The sequence below is a fragment of the Arvicola amphibius genome, chromosome 2 (genome assembly GCF_903992535.2).
Source record: "Arvicola amphibius chromosome 2, mArvAmp1.2, whole genome shotgun sequence".
NCBI classification, from domain to species: domain Eukaryota; kingdom Metazoa; phylum Chordata; class Mammalia; order Rodentia; family Cricetidae; genus Arvicola; species Arvicola amphibius.
Window position 1 is genome coordinate 121694765 of NC_052048.2, and position 19473 is coordinate 121714237.

General features: G+C 42.4%; 2 protein-coding genes across 5 annotated transcripts in view; one reads left to right on the plus strand and one right to left on the minus strand.

Annotated features, from left to right (window-relative positions):
- Positions 1 to 4483: 4483 nt before the first annotated feature.
- On the minus strand, positions 4484 to 11164 carry Morn2 (MORN repeat containing 2). 3 transcript variants are annotated; one of them, XM_038320736.1, is made up of 5 exons: positions 11045 to 11164; positions 8379 to 8432; positions 7903 to 8009; positions 6143 to 6279; positions 4484 to 4596 (listed from the first exon to the last, which is right to left on the minus strand). In XM_038320736.1, exons 4-5 carry the CDS (start codon positions 6277 to 6279, stop codon positions 4494 to 4496), a joined length of 240 nt encoding a protein of 79 aa, XP_038176664.1. In that variant the 5' UTR covers positions 7903 to 8009; positions 8379 to 8432; positions 11045 to 11164; the 3' UTR covers positions 4484 to 4493. The 3 variants fall into 3 exon arrangements, with proteins under 3 accessions (XP_038176664.1, XP_038176665.1, XP_038176666.1); XM_038320737.1 differs by having other exon boundaries at positions 7903 to 8032; XM_038320738.1 differs by lacking the exon at positions 8379 to 8432 and having other exon boundaries at positions 11045 to 11156.
- Positions 11165 to 11220: 56 nt separating this feature from the next.
- The window catches only part of Dhx57 (DExH-box helicase 57), a 54848-nt gene continuing 46595 nt past the window's right edge, over positions 11221 to 19473 (plus strand). For both annotated transcript variants that reach the window (XM_038320438.1, XM_038320439.1), the window contains exons 1-2: positions 11221 to 11327; positions 17556 to 17776. In XM_038320438.1, the coding sequence (XP_038176366.1) occupies positions 17562 to 17776 (215 nt within the window). In that variant the 5' untranslated portion in view covers positions 11221 to 11327; positions 17556 to 17561. The remainder of the gene's footprint in view (positions 11328 to 17555; positions 17777 to 19473) is intronic.

Genomic DNA, 19473 nt, shown 5'->3' on the forward strand with positions numbered 1-19473 from the left:
CAGATGTTCAACCACACATGCAGGCAGAACACTGTATACATAGTAAATAAATCTTTTTTGAAAAAGAATTCCATATGCATATAAAGGGTATTTTGAGCATATCCATCCCCAGCTGCCCCATTTCCCTCCTACAACTTTCCCCCTCCCCCACAAAAACCCCTCTCAGCTTTATGTCTTTGTGTGTGTGTGGTTTTATAGAATTTTTTGTGGTTTTATAGAATTTTTTATTTAAATATATTTATTGAGCTCTACATTTTTCTCTGCTCCCCTCCCTGCCTCTCCCCTCTTCTCCAACCCTCCCCCAAGGTCCCCATGCTCCCAATTTACTCAGGAGATCTTGTCTTTTTATACTTTCAGCTTCCCATGGAGATTAGATCTATGTAAGTCTCAGTGTCCTCATGTTGTCTAGGTTCTCTGGGATTGTGTTTTGTAGGCTTTCTTTGCTTTATGTTTAAAAACCACCTATGAGTGAGGACATGTGATAATTGTCTTTCTGTGTCTGGGTTACCTCACTCGAAATAATGTTTTGTAGCTCCATCCATTTTCTTGCAAAATTCAAACTGTTGTTATTTTTTCTGCTGTGTAGTACTCCATTGTGTTAATGTACCACGTTTTCCTTCTCCATTCTTCAGTTGAGGGGCATTTAGGTTGTTTCCAGGTTCTGGTTATGACAAACAAAGCTGCTATGAACATAGTTGAGCACATGTCCTTGTGGCATGATTGAGCATTCTTTGGATATATACCCAAAAGTGGTATTACTGGGTCTTGAGGAAGGTTGTTTCTTAATTTTCTGAGAAATCGCCACACTGACATCCAAAGGGGTTGTACCAGTTTGCATTCCCACCAGCAATGCAGAAGTGTTCCCTTTTCCCCCACAACCTCTCCAGCATAAGTTGTCATCAGAGTTTTTGATCTTGGCCATTCTTACAGATATAAGATGGAATCTCAGAGTTGTTTTGATTTGCATTTCTCTGATGACTAAGGATGTTGAACATTTCCTTAAGTGTCTTTCAGCCATTTTAGATTCCTCTGTTGAGAGTTCTCTGTTTGGGCCTGTACTCCATTTTTTATTGGATTATGTGATCTTTTGGTGTCAATTTCTTGAGTTCTTTGTATATTTTGGAGATCAGCCCTCTGTCTGATGTGGGGTTAGTGAAGATCTTTTCCCATTCTGTAGGCTGTCGTTTTGTCTTGTTGACCATGTCCTTTGCTTTACAGAAGCTTTTCAGTTTCAGGAGATCCCATTTATTAATTGTTTCTCTCAGTGTCTGTGCTGCTGGGGTTTTATTTAGGAAGTGGTTCCCTGTGCCAATACGTTCAAGTGTACTTCCCACTTTCTCTTCTGTAAGGTGCTTTGTGGCTGGCTTTCTTTTGAGATCTTTGATCCATTTGGACTTGAGTTTTGTACATGGTGATAGATAAGGATCTATTTTCATTTTTCTACATGTTGATATCCAGTTAAGCTAGCACCACTTGTTAAATATGCTTTCTTTTTTCCATTTGATATTTTTTGCTTCTTTATCAAAGATCAGGTGTTTGAAGATGTGTGGATTGATAATCAGGTCTTCTATTCGGTTCTATTGGTCCTCCTATCTGTTTTTATGCCAATACGCAGCTTTATGTCTTAAAAAAAAAATCTTGCTGAGTCCAGTCAGTGCTGCATGGGCTTTTTTTTTTTTCAAGACAGGGTTTCTCTGCATCTTTGGAGCCTGTCCTGAAATTCGCTACCTCCCCAGCCCTGGATTGCCTGGAACTTTCTATGTAGATCAGGCTGGCCTCAAACTCACAGAGATCCACCTGCCCTCTATCTCCCAAGTGCTGGGATTAGAGGTGTATGACACCACACATGGCCAATTATGTGATTTTAAAATATATCCACTTAATTTCATGGGGGTGTGTTGGAGAGACCCATAGAGACCAGAAGAAGACATTAGATTCCTTTGGAGCTGGAGTTACAGGCAGTTTTGCCCGGTGTGGGTGCTGGAAACCAAAACTGGGTCTTCTGCAAAAAACAGCAATCACTCTTGAAGGCTGAGCCATCTCTCCAGCCCTGAGCATATGGTTTTTCAATCCTTTATTCCATCCATATGTTCTATCACACTGTCTGACTTCATATGTTGGAACATCTTTGCACCTTAGAGGTATATCCCATGCTGTGTATGGGATGAACTCGGTCTTGGTGATGATGCATGACACCAAAGTCACAGGCAGCCAATATGAAAATAGACAAGAAGCATATACTAAAGCAGAATCTCTGGAGAGCAAAGCAAACAACAGACTGAAGAGGCAACCTGTGGGCTGGCCATATTTCAAAAGGTTAATCTGAAACTGGAGAGACGGCTGGCTCATCTATAAAGAACACTTGCCACCCAGCCACAAGGCCCAGAGTTCAGACCACAGCACCCACATCAGGGGGCTCACAAAAGCCTGTAACTGCAGCTCCATGGCATCTGACTCCTCTTCTGGCCTCTATGGGAACCTGGCCACACATACATGCACACACACACACACACACACACACACACACACACAAAACACAAACAAATAAATAAATACATCTTTTCTTAAAAATAAATCATTTGAAGTCAGTCGGTGATGGTGCACACCTTTAATCCCAGCACTCTAGAGGCAAAGGCAGGCAGATCTCTGTGAATTCAAGGCCAGCCTGAGAAACCCTGTCTCGAAAAATCAAAAAAAAGAGTTTATCTGAAAAAAATATATAGGGAACTCTTAATTATTTGAGAATTAAAAAAGAAAACCAAGCCGCTGGATGCGACACCAAGACAATGTCGTTCAGGGTGTGGAAAAACTGAGCCTCACATACTGTGAGTAGGAAGACAAAGCGCTGTGACCACTGTGGAAAACAGCGCGGAGGAGCCCCAAGGACCAAGCAGAGCTACTGTGTCACCCAGCACTCCTGCTGGACGCTCGTCCACAGATGCTGACGCCAGCATCTCAGAGGAGCAAGCAGTCCTACGTCGCTGCAGCTCTATTCACAATAGCCAAGCCGAGAAGCAACTTGAACGTCCTATAAGAAATAAAGAAACTGTACCCAGTGTTTCATGAGGAAGGAATTTTGCAACAGGTGATAGCACAGCTGGCTCCTCGGGGGTAGTAGAAGGGCCAGTCAAGTGCTGCATGACTCCATTTATATAAGGTTTGCAGGACAGCCAAGTTCCCAGAACCAGAGAAGAGAACAGTGGCTGCTGGGGTTGAAGAGGAGGGAAGAGGAGAGACTAGACTATGGGAATAAGGTGTCGGCCAGGCATGAGCTCCGGGATATGCTGACAACGTGGCAGCTACAGCTAGCAACAGTACTCTGCACCCAAGTTCTTCTCTAAAAGACAGAGCTCAGGTTAAGCTTCCCCGCAACAGTAAATCATTTTGATAGGGAGCAACTGACTGCATAATATGTAAGATAAGTCATGAAAAATGTTTTTCTTCTGAAATAACCTTGAAAGCACAAACTGAGGGGAGGGGTTGACAAAATTTGAGGTACAGAGTTAGACATTGACTTAAGCACAGTCTGAAGAGCACTTCTCTATTTTTAAAAATACATAACTTGGGCTGGAGAGATGGCTCAGTGGTTTACGAGCATTGGCTGTTCTTCCAGAGGACCTGGGGTCAATTCCCAGCACCCACATGGCAGCTCACAACTGTCTGTAATTCTAGTTCTAGGGGATCCGACACCTTCACACAGAGTATATACAGGTAAAACACCAGTGTACAATCAATCAATAAATAAATATTTAAAAAATGTATAAACTTTGATTTGATTCACACAACTTATTTAAAGTTATTTGCTAATAGAAACAAAATTGAAGAGTTGGGTTGATGGTTCAATGGGCAAAAGGCTTGCCTTGCAAACCTAAGGACCTCAGATTCACTGCCCAGACATGGTGACATGCGCCTGTTACACCAGTGCCAGTCGGGGACGCTGTGTATAGAGTCAGGAGGATCATGGGAGCTCATTGGCCAGCCAATCTAACAGAAACTGTAGGTTCCAGGTTCAGTGAGAGATACTGTCTCAAAATGAGGTGAAAAAAAGTTAGGTATAGTGGCAAATGCCTTTAATCCCAGAACTCATGGGGAATGGGGTGGTGGGCGGGGAGAAGCAAGTGGATCTCTGTGAGTTTGAGGCCAGCCTCGATCAGTCAGGGTTATATAATGAGAGCCTGTCTCAAAAAAATTTTTTTTTAGGTGAGAAGTGGTTGAAAGTACATTTTGACATCACCTTCTGACGTCCACATACAACTGCATGGACAAATACACATGTACACACACACATACACATATATTCACTCACACACATGCACAGGAACACACACATGAGCACACACACATACACACACAAATTCAAAAGAGCATAAGTGAGTAACGGTTTTATTGGTAAACTTACAGCAGGGTGCAGGTCATTTCAGGTGAAGGGTTAGCTGCTTTGCCCACAGGGCAGTTGCGGTGGCCGTATCTCGGCACTAACCCAGTCAGCATGTCTACATGTAGAGCTTCAGTCTCAGGCCAGGAGCAGCTGTGAAGTGGAAGGTGCCACTCCACTGAAGGCCTTGGATGTCCGTGTATTCGCCCTCACCTTCTACCCTGCAGAAGTGATACGTGAGCTTGCTCGTTAATTAGGACTGGTCACTTACACTGCAGACAAACTGGCTGGCCTATATACTACACAGCCTGTCTAAGGCATTTTACCTTTCTGCTTCTGATTGCTATTAAGAACCAGTACCCTGTGTCCATACACTAGGAAAACACATGACTTCAAACCAACACTGTCTCTATGTACATTTTGGTGTTCATGGTTTCAGGGTCAGATAAACTAACTTCACAAAAGCAAGCAATCACCTCAAACTTGAAAATACACACTATAAATTTGTTATCTGGCTCAACCCAAACATTCATTTATTTAACATTTATTTATTTCTGCAAAATAAGCTCTGTTCGAAGTGCTGTGCTTGGTGGTGTTCTCTGAGCCCCACCGGAGGGGTGAAAACACACTCTTGTATCCCACGCATTGCCATTTTCTCCCTTTATTAGTATCAGTGGAAGCAGTTTCTGTGTCCTTGTTAGAAACCTGGAGTCCTAACAGGAGAATAGCACTCTGTCCCTTTAGAAACGTATCCACACCGACTTCATAGCGATTTTTCATTTCTAGACATATGAAAGAGATACTTAATAAACAAACTTTATTTTCTTTTTGAGACAGGGTCTCGTGTAGGCCCGGTTGCCCTCAAACTCTCCATAGAGCCGTGGCTGACACTGAACTTCTGAGCCTCAACTCTCAGGTGTCAGGATTACAGGCATGTGCTACCATGCCTGATTTTATATGGTGCTGGGGTTTGGACCTAAAGCTTCATGCATGCTACACAATCCCTCTATCACTAAGTTGTGCCACCACCAATAAGGAACTTTTCAGTGGCATGGTATTAAGATTAAGTTTATAAAGCTATACTTACGTCTCATTTCATTTTTTTTTCTGCAGTCATATGCTCAGAAGTGGCAGCAATTTAGCATTGTCTAATTTTGCTTACACTTTAAAATTAGCATAATAAAAATTCTCACACACATCAGGTCAGAATGAAATAAATCATTATGAAATTAGCCACAAGCCTGCTTTTTTTTACAAATACACATTGAGATACTTTAAGTGAAAATTATTCACTTAAATAATTTTGGGTTAAATTTGCTTAAGAATCACACATTGCTCGCATGGTCAACACTAACGAAGACCACAGAGGCTGTGTTAAAAGTTTAATAATCAAAACCAGGCAGTAGTGGTGCACATCTTTAATCCTAGCATTTGGGAGGCAGAAGTAGGTAGATCTCAGTGGGTTTGAGGCCAGCCTAGTCTACAGAGTGAGTTCTGGTACAGCCAGGGCTATACAGAGAAACCCTGTCTGGAAGGGGTGAGGGTGGGAGGGCTAATAAACTTTACAAAAACGATATTCCATTTTAAAAGGCTATAATTGTCACAGCTTCCCCTTTTATATTTCCCAACCACTAAGATAACTCAGCCTTTTGTGGAGATCAAATATGTCACAAAGATTATTCAGCATTAATTAATAAATACAATACTTAACAAGCACAACTAAAGAGAATCTTTTAGGATTGTATTGTTCTTAAATTTTAAGGTTACCTGTTTTCATTGAAATTTCCAGTGTACTTTGCCCCAGTTGGGAATGTATAAGTCCCCAGTCCATGAAACATATTGTTCTTAAATTGTCCTTCATACACAGCTCCTGAAAAATGCTCAAGTCTCCCAAAGCCATTCATCTGTTTGTGAGAAAGGAGACACTCAGAAACCAGCCTTCACTACACACACCTCCCTACCAGTAACACTGCTCCCAGATACCAGCCTTCACTACACGGACCAGCCTACCAGTAACACTGCTCCCAGACACCAGCCTTCACTACCCGCACCAGCCTACCAGTAACACTGCTCCCAGACACCAGCCTTCACTACCCGCACCTCCCTACCAGTAACACTGCTCCCAGACACCAGCCTTCACTACACGCACCTCCCTACCAGTAACCGTGCTCATCTTCGTGTCACCCCTGCAGACGCTTTACCATGATTCTTCCCCTGTTCTTTCTGGGAAGCCTACTGACTCAAATGTTCTGGATCTGGGGGTATCTGGACATATAAGGAACCAAGGTGATGATAATCAGGATCCTCAAGATACCTAAGTACATCAGAACTCTTGAAGAGCAACTGATGTTGTCACTTCAGAACAGTTCACAGTAGTTGTTAAGAATGAATTTGATTGGGCAGTGGTGGCGCACACCTTTAATCACAGCACTCGGGAGGCAGAGGCAGGCGGATCTCTGTGAGTTCGAGGTCTACAGAGCGAGTTCCAAAACAGCCAGGGCAACATGAAGAGAAACCCCGTATTGAAAAAAAATAATGATGATGATGATGATAATGATGATGATGATGATGATGTGAATTTGGTGCAGAGTGATGGTGCAGTGGGAAAAGAGCCTGCCACATTAAAAATCAACCTGAGTTTAGAGTGAAAAGCTGGGCATGAGGCTCAGGGAGGAAGTGTGCTTGCTCAAGTCTGACAAGTTTGATCCCAGGCTCATACGGTAGACACAGAGACCATCTCACATATGCTGTGGCACTCACACATAGATAAATACATTAATACATATAATAATTTTGATATTATAAAATTTAATATTTAATAATATATAATACATATAATAATTTTTAAAGGTGAATTTATATTCAAGTAGAGCTGGGTACACATTCCTACTTTATCACTTACGATCTGTACAAAAAAACCTGAGTCTGATTTGTCTCATCTATTAAAAAAAAAAAAAAAAGAAGTATTGGGGCTGGAGAGATGGCTCTGCTGTTAAGAGCACTGGCTGGCTGCTTGCTCTTCCAGAGGTCCTGAGTTCAATTCCCAGCAACCACATGGTGGCTCACAACCATCTGTAATGAGATGTGGTGCCCTCTTCTGGTCTGCAGGGACACATGCAAGCAGAACACTGTATACATAATAAATAAATAAATAAATAGTATTAATAGTACCCATTTCATAAAGTTGTTAAAATTTAATGGAAAAAATTAATGTGTTTGGCTTTACTCAATGAATGGGAGCTGAGAAAGATAATATTAGCTCTCCTCATGAGCTTAATACTATGTATAGAATAACAGGTGCTAAGTAAAACCATTTATCTTCATTATGAGTCTACTGTACACACAGGTCTCACTACATAGCCCAGGCACCTGAGATTGTTGTCCTCGGCCCCTATGTAACGCCATCACAGCTGTGAGATGCTAAACTAGCTTTAATAATGCATCTTTGACCAAGAATGAACCACTTAGAATCACTTCACCTACAGGATGGTTTCTCCACCAGCAGGAGTGAAAGATGATCACAATACCTTGTCATCTTTCCAGCTTCCTGTGTAGACAATTCCGTTAGGAGTGGTGTGGATGCCTGTCCCGTTTCTCTCATAGATCCCAGAAGATGTTCTTGTACAGTCACCATCTAATGAGGAAAGGAGCCTGGGGCTTTGAAATGGGGAGCGTGGACTAGGTTGATGTAATAGCCACATAGACGCCTACCCACCACTGCCCCCCAGCCCATGTGCGGGTTTCGTTTGGTCTTTGGTTTTCCAGCTTCATAGGACTAAAACTAAGGAGTCAGAACGGAGGACAGATTCCACGTGGTTCTAAGGTATCCTGTCTAGATGTAACAGTTTTGATTTAAAGGTCTATACATCTATTAGGATGTCTGTTATTCCATTTGAGTGAGATAATATGCCAATGATAGTTTTATAAAATGAGTTAGTCTTGTTTTCAAAATCCTATACTATGGAATTTTCTGTATGAAAAAGTAATTAAAATGCATGCTCACCATACTTGTCGCCATTTGGAAATATAAACTTGATCTTATATACTTCTGAAGATGCTTTAAGAGATTGAAGAAAAAGGTAAATTTAAGTATTTTAATGTCACAAAACCTTTAATAAATGTGTGCTTTCAGCATTATTCAGGTAAATTCTCTTCACATGAGTGCAAGTATCTCCTGACTGACATTTCCATTGTCTGGTGTGGGGTCCTGAGAAAATAAATAATTTTGCCTAGAATTATTTACTTCTTAAAACTTTATTAGTATAAAATTCATTTTTGGTGGAGACAGGGTCTCACTAATGTAGCCAGCTAGTGGCTTGGAACTCACTAAGTAGACCCTGTCTTGAAAAAAAAATGTTTTTGTTTTATGTGTATGAGTGTTTTGCCTGAATGTATGTGTGAGCATTGCATCTCTGCCTGGTGCCCTCAGAAGTCAGAAGAGAGCAAAAGATGCCCTGGAAGCGGGGTTACAGATGGTTGTGAGCCACCACGTAGGTCCTGGGAACTGAACCCAGGTCCTCTGCAAGAGTAACAGTGCTCTTAACCACTGAACCATCTCTCCAACCCTAAATACTATTATTTTTGTATTGTTAGGAATATGGCCTTGGGATTGATAACCATAGCCCCCTAGATCTTGCTCCAAAGCCACAGCTCCCCCAAGGCCCTGATCCCTGGTCATCACCATCTCTGCCAAGCATATTCTCAGTTTTGGAGAAGGAGCTATGTTTTTTCTTTATACATCAGAGCCTCGGAGGGGAGGAGGGGAGTTCCCAGGTTCCAGGTCCTAGACTACTACTGGCTCTGCAAGCATACCCCTGGTTTTGACAAAGAGCTGTGTTCTTTCTCCATACATCAGGGCCTTAGGAGAAAGCCTTGGGTCAGCCCAGCTCTCAAATGAAAACAGAGATACAATCAAAGTATGAAGTTGTGAAAGGACAGAGACATAGAACTGCTCTGTGCTTAGCAATCCTTATCGGAGTACCAGATCTGTTTGCAGTGCCCACAGGAGCCGTGCTGTACTCCCTGAAGCAGCCATAGCCTCTTTGGCTGACAAACTACCACTCATTCTGGAGCTGGACACAGAATACAGTGGTCCATGCTCCAGCATTAGACTTCCTAGATTCCATCTTTCCTAGAGTTCATCATTTTCTCTGGCCTACAGCAAATGGCTCACAGCTCAGTCTCCCCATCCTTACACTAACTAAATGGATGAGCCTGTATAAGCCATGAAGGCTAGTGTCTAACTGCAGACACCACCTGTTGGTATTCTGTCGCCCTCGCTCAGATATGGCCTCCCCCAGTCTTGATTCTTCACCCCTAAGCTCCTCTAGTCTCAGATCTCAGGGAATCTTGAAGCAATGCTTTTCTGTCTGGTCTCTGATTACTTCAACTCAAACGGCGAGCATGGAGCAGTTACACCTCTTTCCCATCGCCCCACCCTGCTCAGTACTGAGTACCAACAGAAAATGCCTGGTTAGGGGAGGAATGGCCCTTGAGGCATAGCCAGTAAGCACCTGTTAAGCAGGACGATAACAAATACAATCCATCATACAAGAAACTGATAAGTACTCAGCCGCTCTTCAAATTTCCATGTCTTGTGCAGTTTTATGAGTTCGGTCTTGTTCAATCTTATTTGGGGGGAAATTTTCCTTTTTTGTTTGCTTGTTTGCTTTTAATAATGGTTTTTGGCTGATACTCATGGGGGAAAGGAAATCCTAGAATAGAGCACATGGCTTTACAGAGCTTTCTCACGCCCTCTGCTGGAAGTCTGCTGGAATCGAGTCTCAGACGCCTTTTGTGTCCTCCAGGGTTACAGATGTGGGGCAGCGATGTAGCATACTTCTGTGAATGTAAAACTATCTTAGTCCTGCCTTATCATATGCAATAGTAGCTTTGCAAAGATGGTTGTAATGATATTATTCAGAATCTGTTCTTTCCAGATGATTGAGAGGCTAATAAGCACCGCAGCAGTCACAAACCTGTGCTGGTTTCTGGTTGTTTGGTGGGTTTTGTTTGTTTGTTCTGTTTTTAAGGTGATGCTGGACGTCTACTATTTTGTTCAGATGACTGTGGGATCTGGAAAAATTGTTGTTATTATCGATGTATAACATATTGCTATTATTGGTCTTTAAATATATTTATAAATAGGTTTATATAGGGATATATACACATATAATTTGAATTTTTCAAACTTTAGCAGTGCTTCCAACTTGGGGGGGGGGGGGTACCCATTTTACCAGTGTTGAGTTGGCATTGTGCAGAAATCAGCAGCCATATTAGTCTAGAAACATTAAGCTTAATTTCGTTTCCATCTGTACAGGGGTCACTTCAGTGTATTAAATATGTAAGGTTTAATCTATCTATGTGCGTTTGATTGCAGAAACTAATAAAATATCTGTAAATAAAGGGGTGACGTTTCCACATTCAAGGCTCTGGATTAAGTGAGCTAGCGAGGAACCTCTGTGATTGCTACGGTCTGGCACCGTAAAGGAAACAAATCTGGAGAGATAGACACAGTGAACCAACGACAGACTCGGAGGCCCACGCCACGTCCCAGAGGCCTGGCTGTCGGAGGTGCTGCACCACAGTGTGGACGCGGCGGCCGGCTCCGGGTCCATCGCTCCAGGTAAAGGAGCCCTTCCCCAGCGGCCTTGGAGGAAGCGCACTCACTTGACGGAGACCTTTCGGACAGACTGTCGCGACTCTGCGATTCCCCCTGGCTCGCCAGCTCTGCAGCCTCCGAGGGAGCTGGGCGCTAGGACAGAGCGGGGCTCGGTTGCTGGGGCGACCGGGCGAACTCTCACCCGGAAGCAGACACGCAAGGAGCCAATCAGAAGGCGCTTGGGCGGGGCGGCTGCTGCGGGTGAGGTCCGAGAGGGAGGCCGAGCCCAGCTCGGACCCCGACCCAGGGTGCCGCCTCCTGAGTGCTGCGGCGGGCGACGCTACGAGCCAGGTACGGCCTGACGTGGCGTGTGCGGGCCGTGCAGGGTCTGGGTTGCCAGGCCCACCTGCCGCCTCCTTTCCAGTGATCACATCCGAGGACCATCCTGCCCCGATGTGTCCCTGCCCGTCAACCCCGGGCCAGTGAAGCAGAACCGGCAGGATCCCAGAGACCCCGGGACCTGCTGCCCAGGTTGTGACGCCCGAGGCTCCGAACAGGGTTGGATTGGAGGGGCTTCAGCCCCATTTCCTGTCTGTGGCTCCGTGGCGACCTGAGGGACTATTTGGGGAAAGGGTTGAGATGTGTGTTGAAGAAAGGAACCTTGCATGACTAGGTATCTGAATGGAGCTGGGTGATGCATAGTAGTCGGAGATTTGCCTGGGAGGCAAGTGGAGTGGGTTCAGTTTTTATCACCCCAGCTTGGTGATGCTGACTGTACGTGTGAGCCAAACTTGGGTGTGAAACAAAGGATCCCTTTAAGAGCCAAACTTAGGTCCAGTGTCTATGGTAAAGAAAGATGAAATCTTCCCACACTAGATAGATAGTGGATTACACAACCTCATTTGTATTCTGTAGAAAACATCTGGTAATGTGGTATCGGACGCCACTATAACCAGTAAATCTTGGCTCAGATTTTTGTGAGAAAAATCACAGCTCAGGTTGGAAATGGAACCTTTTGTGTGTTGGTGTGAGGCAACTTGTTTTACATGAGTACGGAATCTTTTTGCTGTTTTCTCACCATTCCTTAGTGTATGCATTGAACCAGACTGCGTGGTTCGGATGATGAGATGTTTGATGTGTATATGTTTTCCTTTCTTCCTCAATTAAAAAAAGATATGCAATTATTCATATGTACAGCATTACAAAATTCAATTCGTGTCGTTCTTTTAGTGCCTTGTTAAGCATTTAATGCCCTTATGTTTTCGTGAGCATATGTGAATATACCGCTGTCTGTACAGAACTTGTAGTTGGACTTAAGACATTCTTACCTGGGAGGAATCTGGAGTTAGAGAGAAATTAAAATAATTGAGTTTTAATATCCCCCTCCCCCGACTCTTTGTAGCCCTGGCTGTCCTAGAACTCACTCTGTAAACGAGGCTGGCCTGGAACTCAAAGATTCATCTGCCTCTGCTTCCAGAGTACTGGGACTAAAGGCGTATGCCACCACTGCCCAGCGAGTTTTAAATTTTAAATTTCAAGAGCAGTATTTGTTTTGTTTCTGTATTTATGTGTTTGGGCATGTGGGGGTCCTACCCGCCATGGAGAAACTCTTTTCAGAACTAGCTGATGAACGACTCACTATGAAGCTGCCATTCATAGGAAAACTAACCAATCTTGGGTTCAAATCTCAAACCACTCCCTTTATCTAACTTTCACACTCCAGCTGATATTGTTGCTAACCTAAATCAGGCTGAAATCACTGCAAAGGCGAGAGGATGGAGGAGAGGAGATAAACTATCAGTTATCGAAAAGACTTGTGTTGAAAGTGTGACTTAAATGCTTGCATAGCATTCCACGGAGGCCTGATTACCCTCTTACGTATACATTTTCTGCACTGTTAACCCAAACCAGAAACAATGCTTATTTCTTAGAAGTTAGCATCCTATTCTGCCACAAAATCTCCCTGCCACAGACACTTTTGCATAGCCCTGCCCCTCCTATCTACAGCCAATGGAGTTCCAGTGTAAACAGCTTATGCTTCCTCCCCCAGTTTTTAAATCATTGCATTTTTTCCCTGCTAACCTGGATAACTATCCTCATTTCCTAACCGAGGTCCTGGTTTTTCTTCATATACACGCTGCCTTATCCTGACTTCCAGCCCCAGGGCCTCTGATTGATGTTCTAGATTTGAAACCGAAACCGTTGCCTCTGTCATTGCTGCTACTCAGAACATTCTTTTCCCAGACATTTCATGGCTCGCTCTCTCCATTTGTTCGTGTATCCACTCATAGGTTAGGTGGAGAGGCATCCATCAATACTATGTAATAGCCTCGGTTGGTTTTTTCTAATTTTATGCTTTTTGAAATTGTAATTTCATCACCCTTCATCCTTTTCCTCCCTCCAACCTCTCCCTTGTACCTCCCTTACTGTCTCTTAAATTCATGACTTTTTATTTTATTGTTAGATGCGTACATATGCTTGTATGTATATGTATATATACACACACGCACACACACACACACACACATATATATATATTCCTAAATGAGTAAATACAACCTTCTCAGTGCATATAATGTTACTTGCGTATATATGACCTCAGAGCTGACCACTTGGTTTTGAATAACGAGTTGGGGGACTCTTCCCTGAGGAAAACCTTTCCCCAACTCTCAGTTTTCCCAGTTGCATGTAGTTCCTTGTCTAGGGTAGAGGCCGTGAGCTTTCATCTTCCTGTGTTAGCATGTCCGTTGGTGTTGTTATTGTTAGGTCTTATCTAGGCAGCCATATTGATGAAACTTCATGGGTGTAGCCTCTCTGGCATTTCTGGGAGACACAATCTCACAACAAAGTTACTGTTCCTCTTGCTCTTTCAGTCTTTCTGGCCTTGCACAATGAGCCCTGAACCTAAGGAGCAGGAATTGTGTTACAGGTGTACCGGCTGGGACTGCACTACACAATCTCTTGTTCTTTGTATTTCAAATCAATTGTAATTTTCTGTAATGGTTTTGTTTGTTGCAAAAAGAGGTCTCTTTGATAAGGGGGTGAGAACTGTTAGATTTCAGAGCTCATAGTAAAGAGAGAATGCAGAAAGGGACCAGAGTCTGACCTCAACAGATCAGACTGTTCATTTCAAACAACAAAGGACCGACACTCTCCTACAGGAAAGAGGTATCTGTAAGGAAGAAAGGGACTGGTTGGAATTTAAATAGAGACTTGGGGGTGAGGAAGTTAATGCAGCTTCAGGGGGGCTATGTGTGAGTTCTCATCCTTCTGGTATTATCTGCTCAATGGTGACAACCTATCTTGGGAGACTGGCTGTCTCAGCAAAACATTTTCTTCCCGTGGCTCATCAATAATGGTTTGAGCAAGGCCAGCTGCAACCTCATAGTAAATCTGTGTTTACCACCAAGGCACTCTGTCAAGAGCTACACTTACCTATGGGTATAGATATTTTAAATGTAGTTAGAAAGTATGTTTAGTTAAGGGGTAGTTGTAGATTCCTGTCTAAGATTCATGACTTCACTGACCCTGGGTAGTTGGCTAGGTTTCCAGTATCAGACATGATTTCCCCTTTGTTGACCAGACTTTAACTCCAATCAGAGAGCTGTTGGTTACCACCAAGGTATGCATGCCACAATTGCCTCGCAGAGTTATTGTGCCTTCCTGGTTGTTGTGTTTCATAGATATTGAAGCTGAGTAAGACTATTTGCTTCTCATGGAAGCTTGCATGGTGCTTTCTGGAACCATGAAAGCTAGTCCTCAGGGAGGAAGCTTTCAGGTCAGATCCAGCTCAGCTCCTCTGGGCACTGTGTCTGAAGTGCATGGTATCTTCAGCAGCAGGGCACCTTCCACCTACGGAGAGCAACCATTTCTTTGTTGCTGTAGTTTGGATATTATTTGTCCCCTCAAAAACTTGTGTTGAGCTGGCAGTGGTGGCACATATCTTTAATCCCAGCACTCAGGAGGCAGAGGCAGGCAGATCTCTGTGAGTTCAAGGCCAACTTGGTCTACAGAGAGAGATCCAGGACAGCTAGGGAGGGTTACACAGAGAAACTCTGTCTCAAAACAAACAAACAAACAAACAAAATACTCATGTTGAAATTGATTACCAGTATTAGGTAATTGAAAGAGATTGATACCTCAAGGGAAAGAAATCATTCTCATGAAATAATTAATTATAAGGCAAAGCAATCCCTCTTATTTTCCCTCTTCCTTAAGCCTTCTTGCCTCTCTTCTCTTCTGCCCTGCCAAGACCTATTACAAGGCTCTTGACTGTTATCTGCTGAGATGCATTGTGTTTTGGACTTCCTAACCCTCAGAACTGTGAGCCCAAATTAAACCTTTATTCTTTATAAATTACTCAATCTTAAGTATTCTGTTATAGCAGAGGAAAATAGACTTAGTTGATTATCCGTTTATTATCTACCATACCCTCCAGAAAGTAATCTTCACAAGGCATGAATTTTGTTTTAGCAGTTAAATCCCCAAGATCTGGCACATAAATGTTAAATAAGTTTTTGTAGGATAGATAGATTAATGAGTGAGTGAATCCTCATTCTCACAGAAATTATGTGTTAACCTTCAGTCATTCACACCTCAGTACATGTCTAATTCCTGCTTTCTGTGAGATAATACATATCCTTGAGGTACAGTGGCAGTCAAAGTAGACAGAATTACTGCCTCCAAAGAGCTTCTAGTTGTAGGAGAGGAAGACAAACACTCTATACATACATAAAACATGAATTAAAAATGCCAAGAGATCTGGTTTTAATTTCCATATATTTGTGAGTTGACCAGTTTGTGCCTATTTTAGTTATTAATTTCATTTTATTTTAGTGGCAGAGCATGTTTTGTATTATTTCTATCTTCTAAAAATGTTTTAAGATAGGACGGGTTGTGGTGGCCCACGCCTTTAATCCTAGCACTTGGGAAGCAGAGGCAGGTGGATCTCTGTGTGTTTGAGGACTGCCTGGTCTACAGAGTTAGTTCTAGGACAGCCAATGCTACACAAAGAAACCCTGTCTTTAAAAAAAAAAATGTTTTGCGGTACTGGTGGCGCTTGTCTTTAATTCCAGCACTCAGGGAGCAGAAGCAAGCAGATTGAGTTTGAGTTTGAGGCCAGTCTCATCTGCAAAATGAGTTCCAGAACAACCAGAGCTACACAGAGAAATCCTGTCTCAGAGAGAGGGAGAGAGAAAGAGTTCTTTCCTTGTTGCTCCTCAACTTGTTCTACCATCATGGGAAGTGGGTGCTACTGTTACTGAATATCTATCTCTCCATTTCTTATAGTTGTTGCCTTGTGAATTTGGGTGCTTGATTGTTAGGTACAAATATGCTTATAATTATTATATCTTCCTTATGAGTTGACCCTTTTATCATTATGTTGTATCCTTTTTTATTTCTTTTTTAAATATTTATTTATTTATTATGTATACAGTATTCTGTTTGTGTGTCTGCCTGCAGGCCAGAGAGAGCACCAGACCCCATTACAGATGGTTGTGAGCCACCATGTGGTTGCTGGGAATTGAACTCAGGACCTTTGGCAGAGCAAGCAATGCTGTTAACCTCTGAGCCATCTCTCCAGCCCCCTCCTTTTTTATTTCAAGTAACATTTTTTTGTTCTAAAGTCTATTTCATCTGATATTCACATAGTTCTTCTTCCTTTCCTGTAATTTTTTTTTTTTTGGTTTTTCAAGATAGGTTTTCTCTGCAGCTTTAGAACCTGTCCTGGAGCTAGCTCTTGTAGACCAGGCTGGTCTCGAACTCACAGAGATCCGCCTGCCTCTGCCTCCCGAGTGCTGGGATTAAAGGTGTGCGCCACCACCGCCCGGCCTTTCCTGTAATTTTTTATTGGTACATAATATATCTAGAACATAAATTCTCATATATTTAACTCATCTTTTCCATCCTTTTGTTTGTATCTCTGACTTTATGGTTCCTTCCTTAAAAAAAAAAAAAAAAAAAAAAAAAAAAAGAATGAGCCTGACAATCTTTTGACTGGATTATTTATTCCTTTCACATTTATTATGATAATTGAGATAATGGGAGTTATGTCTATCATAACATTCTCATTGTTGTTAACTATGTCTTGTATCTGTACCTTTATTTCTACTTTACTCTGTCCTGTTTTCTTTTTTAATTAGTCATTAAATATTTCCTACTGTATTTTTGATGATTTCTCTATAGTCTATTGTATACATCTTTTTATTTTGTATTGTTTCTGAGACAGGGTTTCTCTGTGTAGCCCTGGCTGTCTTGGAACTCACTAGGTAGACCAGGCCAGCCTCAAACTCAGAGATCCACCCACCTCTGCTCTCCAAATGCTGGGATTAAAGGCATGTCTGTGTGTTTAACTTCCTTCATGTGTCTCTGATGTACATTCTTGGTCAGAAAAATTTGCTAAATATTAGTCCTAAGGTATATGTATTTGTTAAAAAAAAAATTATGTGAAGCAATTTAACCATTCTGCCCCTAACCTCACCCATGTAAAATGTTTATTTTTATTTCTTTAAAGCAGGTTTTATCTACTACTATATTTATGTGGTTTATGGTTTCTATATTCATTTTTTTGTCTTTCAGGTGAAAATGAGTTCTTCCATAAGAAGAAAAGGCAAGCCAGGCAAAGGGGATGGAAAGGGATCTTCTAGAGGAGGAAGAGGAGGCAGGGGTCACGCCAATAAATCTCACGGGGGCGGCTGTGGCGGTGGTGGTGGTGGCGGCGGCGGTAGAAAGGCCTCAAGTAGAATTTGGGATGATGGCGATGACTTTTGTGTCTTCACTGAATCAAAGCAACCACCCAGGTCATTACACATTTCCTACATCCTATTTGTGTGGTGTTTGTATGTGTGTTGTGGTGTGCACTTGGAGATCAAAGGACATCTCGTGGGAGCTGGGTCTTTCCTTCTACCATGTGGGTCCTAGGTGTTAGGAATATTTACATTAGGGATCAAACTCTGCTCATCAGACTTGGTCACAGGCACCTTTACCCAGTGGACCGTGTTGCCAGCCTTTTGTTGTACTTTTGGAATGTTCAAATACAGAAAATTTCAATCCCTCATATGTAGTACAGCCAAGAAGGGGGTTGGAATAAGTAATTCTGGTCCAGTTAATTGCTCTCTTCTGAATTTCTGTAGCCCCTCTTTCTATAACTTTTTGTTTTTTGGTTTGGTTTGGTTGTTTTTTTGTTTGTTTGTTTTTTGAGACAGGGATTCTCTTTGTAGCCCTGACTGTCCTGGAACTAGGTCTGTAGACCAGGCTGGTCTTGAACTCACAGAGATTCACCTGCCTCTGCCTCCTAAGAGCAGGACACTCACTCTAGGGCAGGCTCCAAAGCTACATAGAAACCCTGTCTCGAAAAACAAAACAAAAGAAACAGCAACAAAAACAGCATTCTGTAGACTTCATAGGTTGATGTTAAAATCAACCCAAAATGCAGTCTGACTTTGTCTTTCTAGTTGGTGGGTTCCATACTGTCCAGCTAGATCAGACATCATCTGATGGCATTTCATGTGGTGTCCAGGAACATGGCATAGGCAACTTCCCCTTGTATCCAGCTTTTAATTAATGAATAGACAGAATTCTAGTAAGTCTAATAGGCGTTTGAGAAGTAAATGTAGCCAGGTAATGGTGGCACACACCTTTAATCCCAGTTCTTGGGAGGCAGAGGCAGGTGGGTCTCTGAGTTTGAGGCCAGCCTGGTCAACAGAGCAAGTTCCAGGACAGCGAGGGCTACACAGAGAAATCTTGTCTAAGAAAACAAACGAATAAACAAAAAGTAAATGTGCCTAATGTAAGTATAAAATTCCCATTGACTCCTAAACTGTACTAAGTTGTATATGAGATTCTTAGAGGTGGACAGACTTCATTAGAACCATCACACACACAAACATATTCACAGGAATTGCTCATCTGAATATTAGTAAGAAAGGAGTATAAGTGAATGCAAGATTTGATGATATCATAGGCCATGCGTACTTTTAACCTAAGTGAATTCAGCTGTATGCATTCAGAAAAGAAGAAAAAGAGAAACAAATTGAAGTTAAGTTGCTTAAGCCAGCTACCAGATCAATTGCTGCAATGAGGCTGTGATTGTAGGATTTTAAACATATGTTCTTCATACATGTTCACTAAAATAGCCAATTGTCACTTAACATATGTTCTTCATACATGTTCACTAAAATAGCCCAATTGTCACTTAACATATGTTCTTCATACATGTTCACTAAAATAGCCCAATTGTCACTTAACATCTGTTCTTCATACATGTTCACTAAAATAGCCCAATTGTCACTTGGCTCACCAGAGAATCTACATGTTTTTCCATTCTCTCGAAAGGAAGGAAGGAAGGAAGGAAGGAAGGAAGGAAGGAAGGAAGGAAGGAAGGAAGGAAGGAAGAAAAGAAAAGAGATGGGCAATAGTAGCGCACGTCTTTAATCCCAGCAAGTGGATCTCTGTGAGTTTGAGGTCAGCCTGGTCTACAGACCCTGTCTCAAAAACA

Coding starts and splice junctions, on each gene's coding strand:
- Morn2 (XM_038320736.1), bottom strand. CDS start 6,279: ATGAATGGCTTTGGGAGACTTGAGCATTTTTCAGGAGCTGTGTATGAA. Junction 4,597..6,142: donor GGAAATTTCAATGAAAACAG/GTAACCTTAAAA, acceptor TCACTTCTGCAG/GGTAGAAGGTGAGGGCGAAT.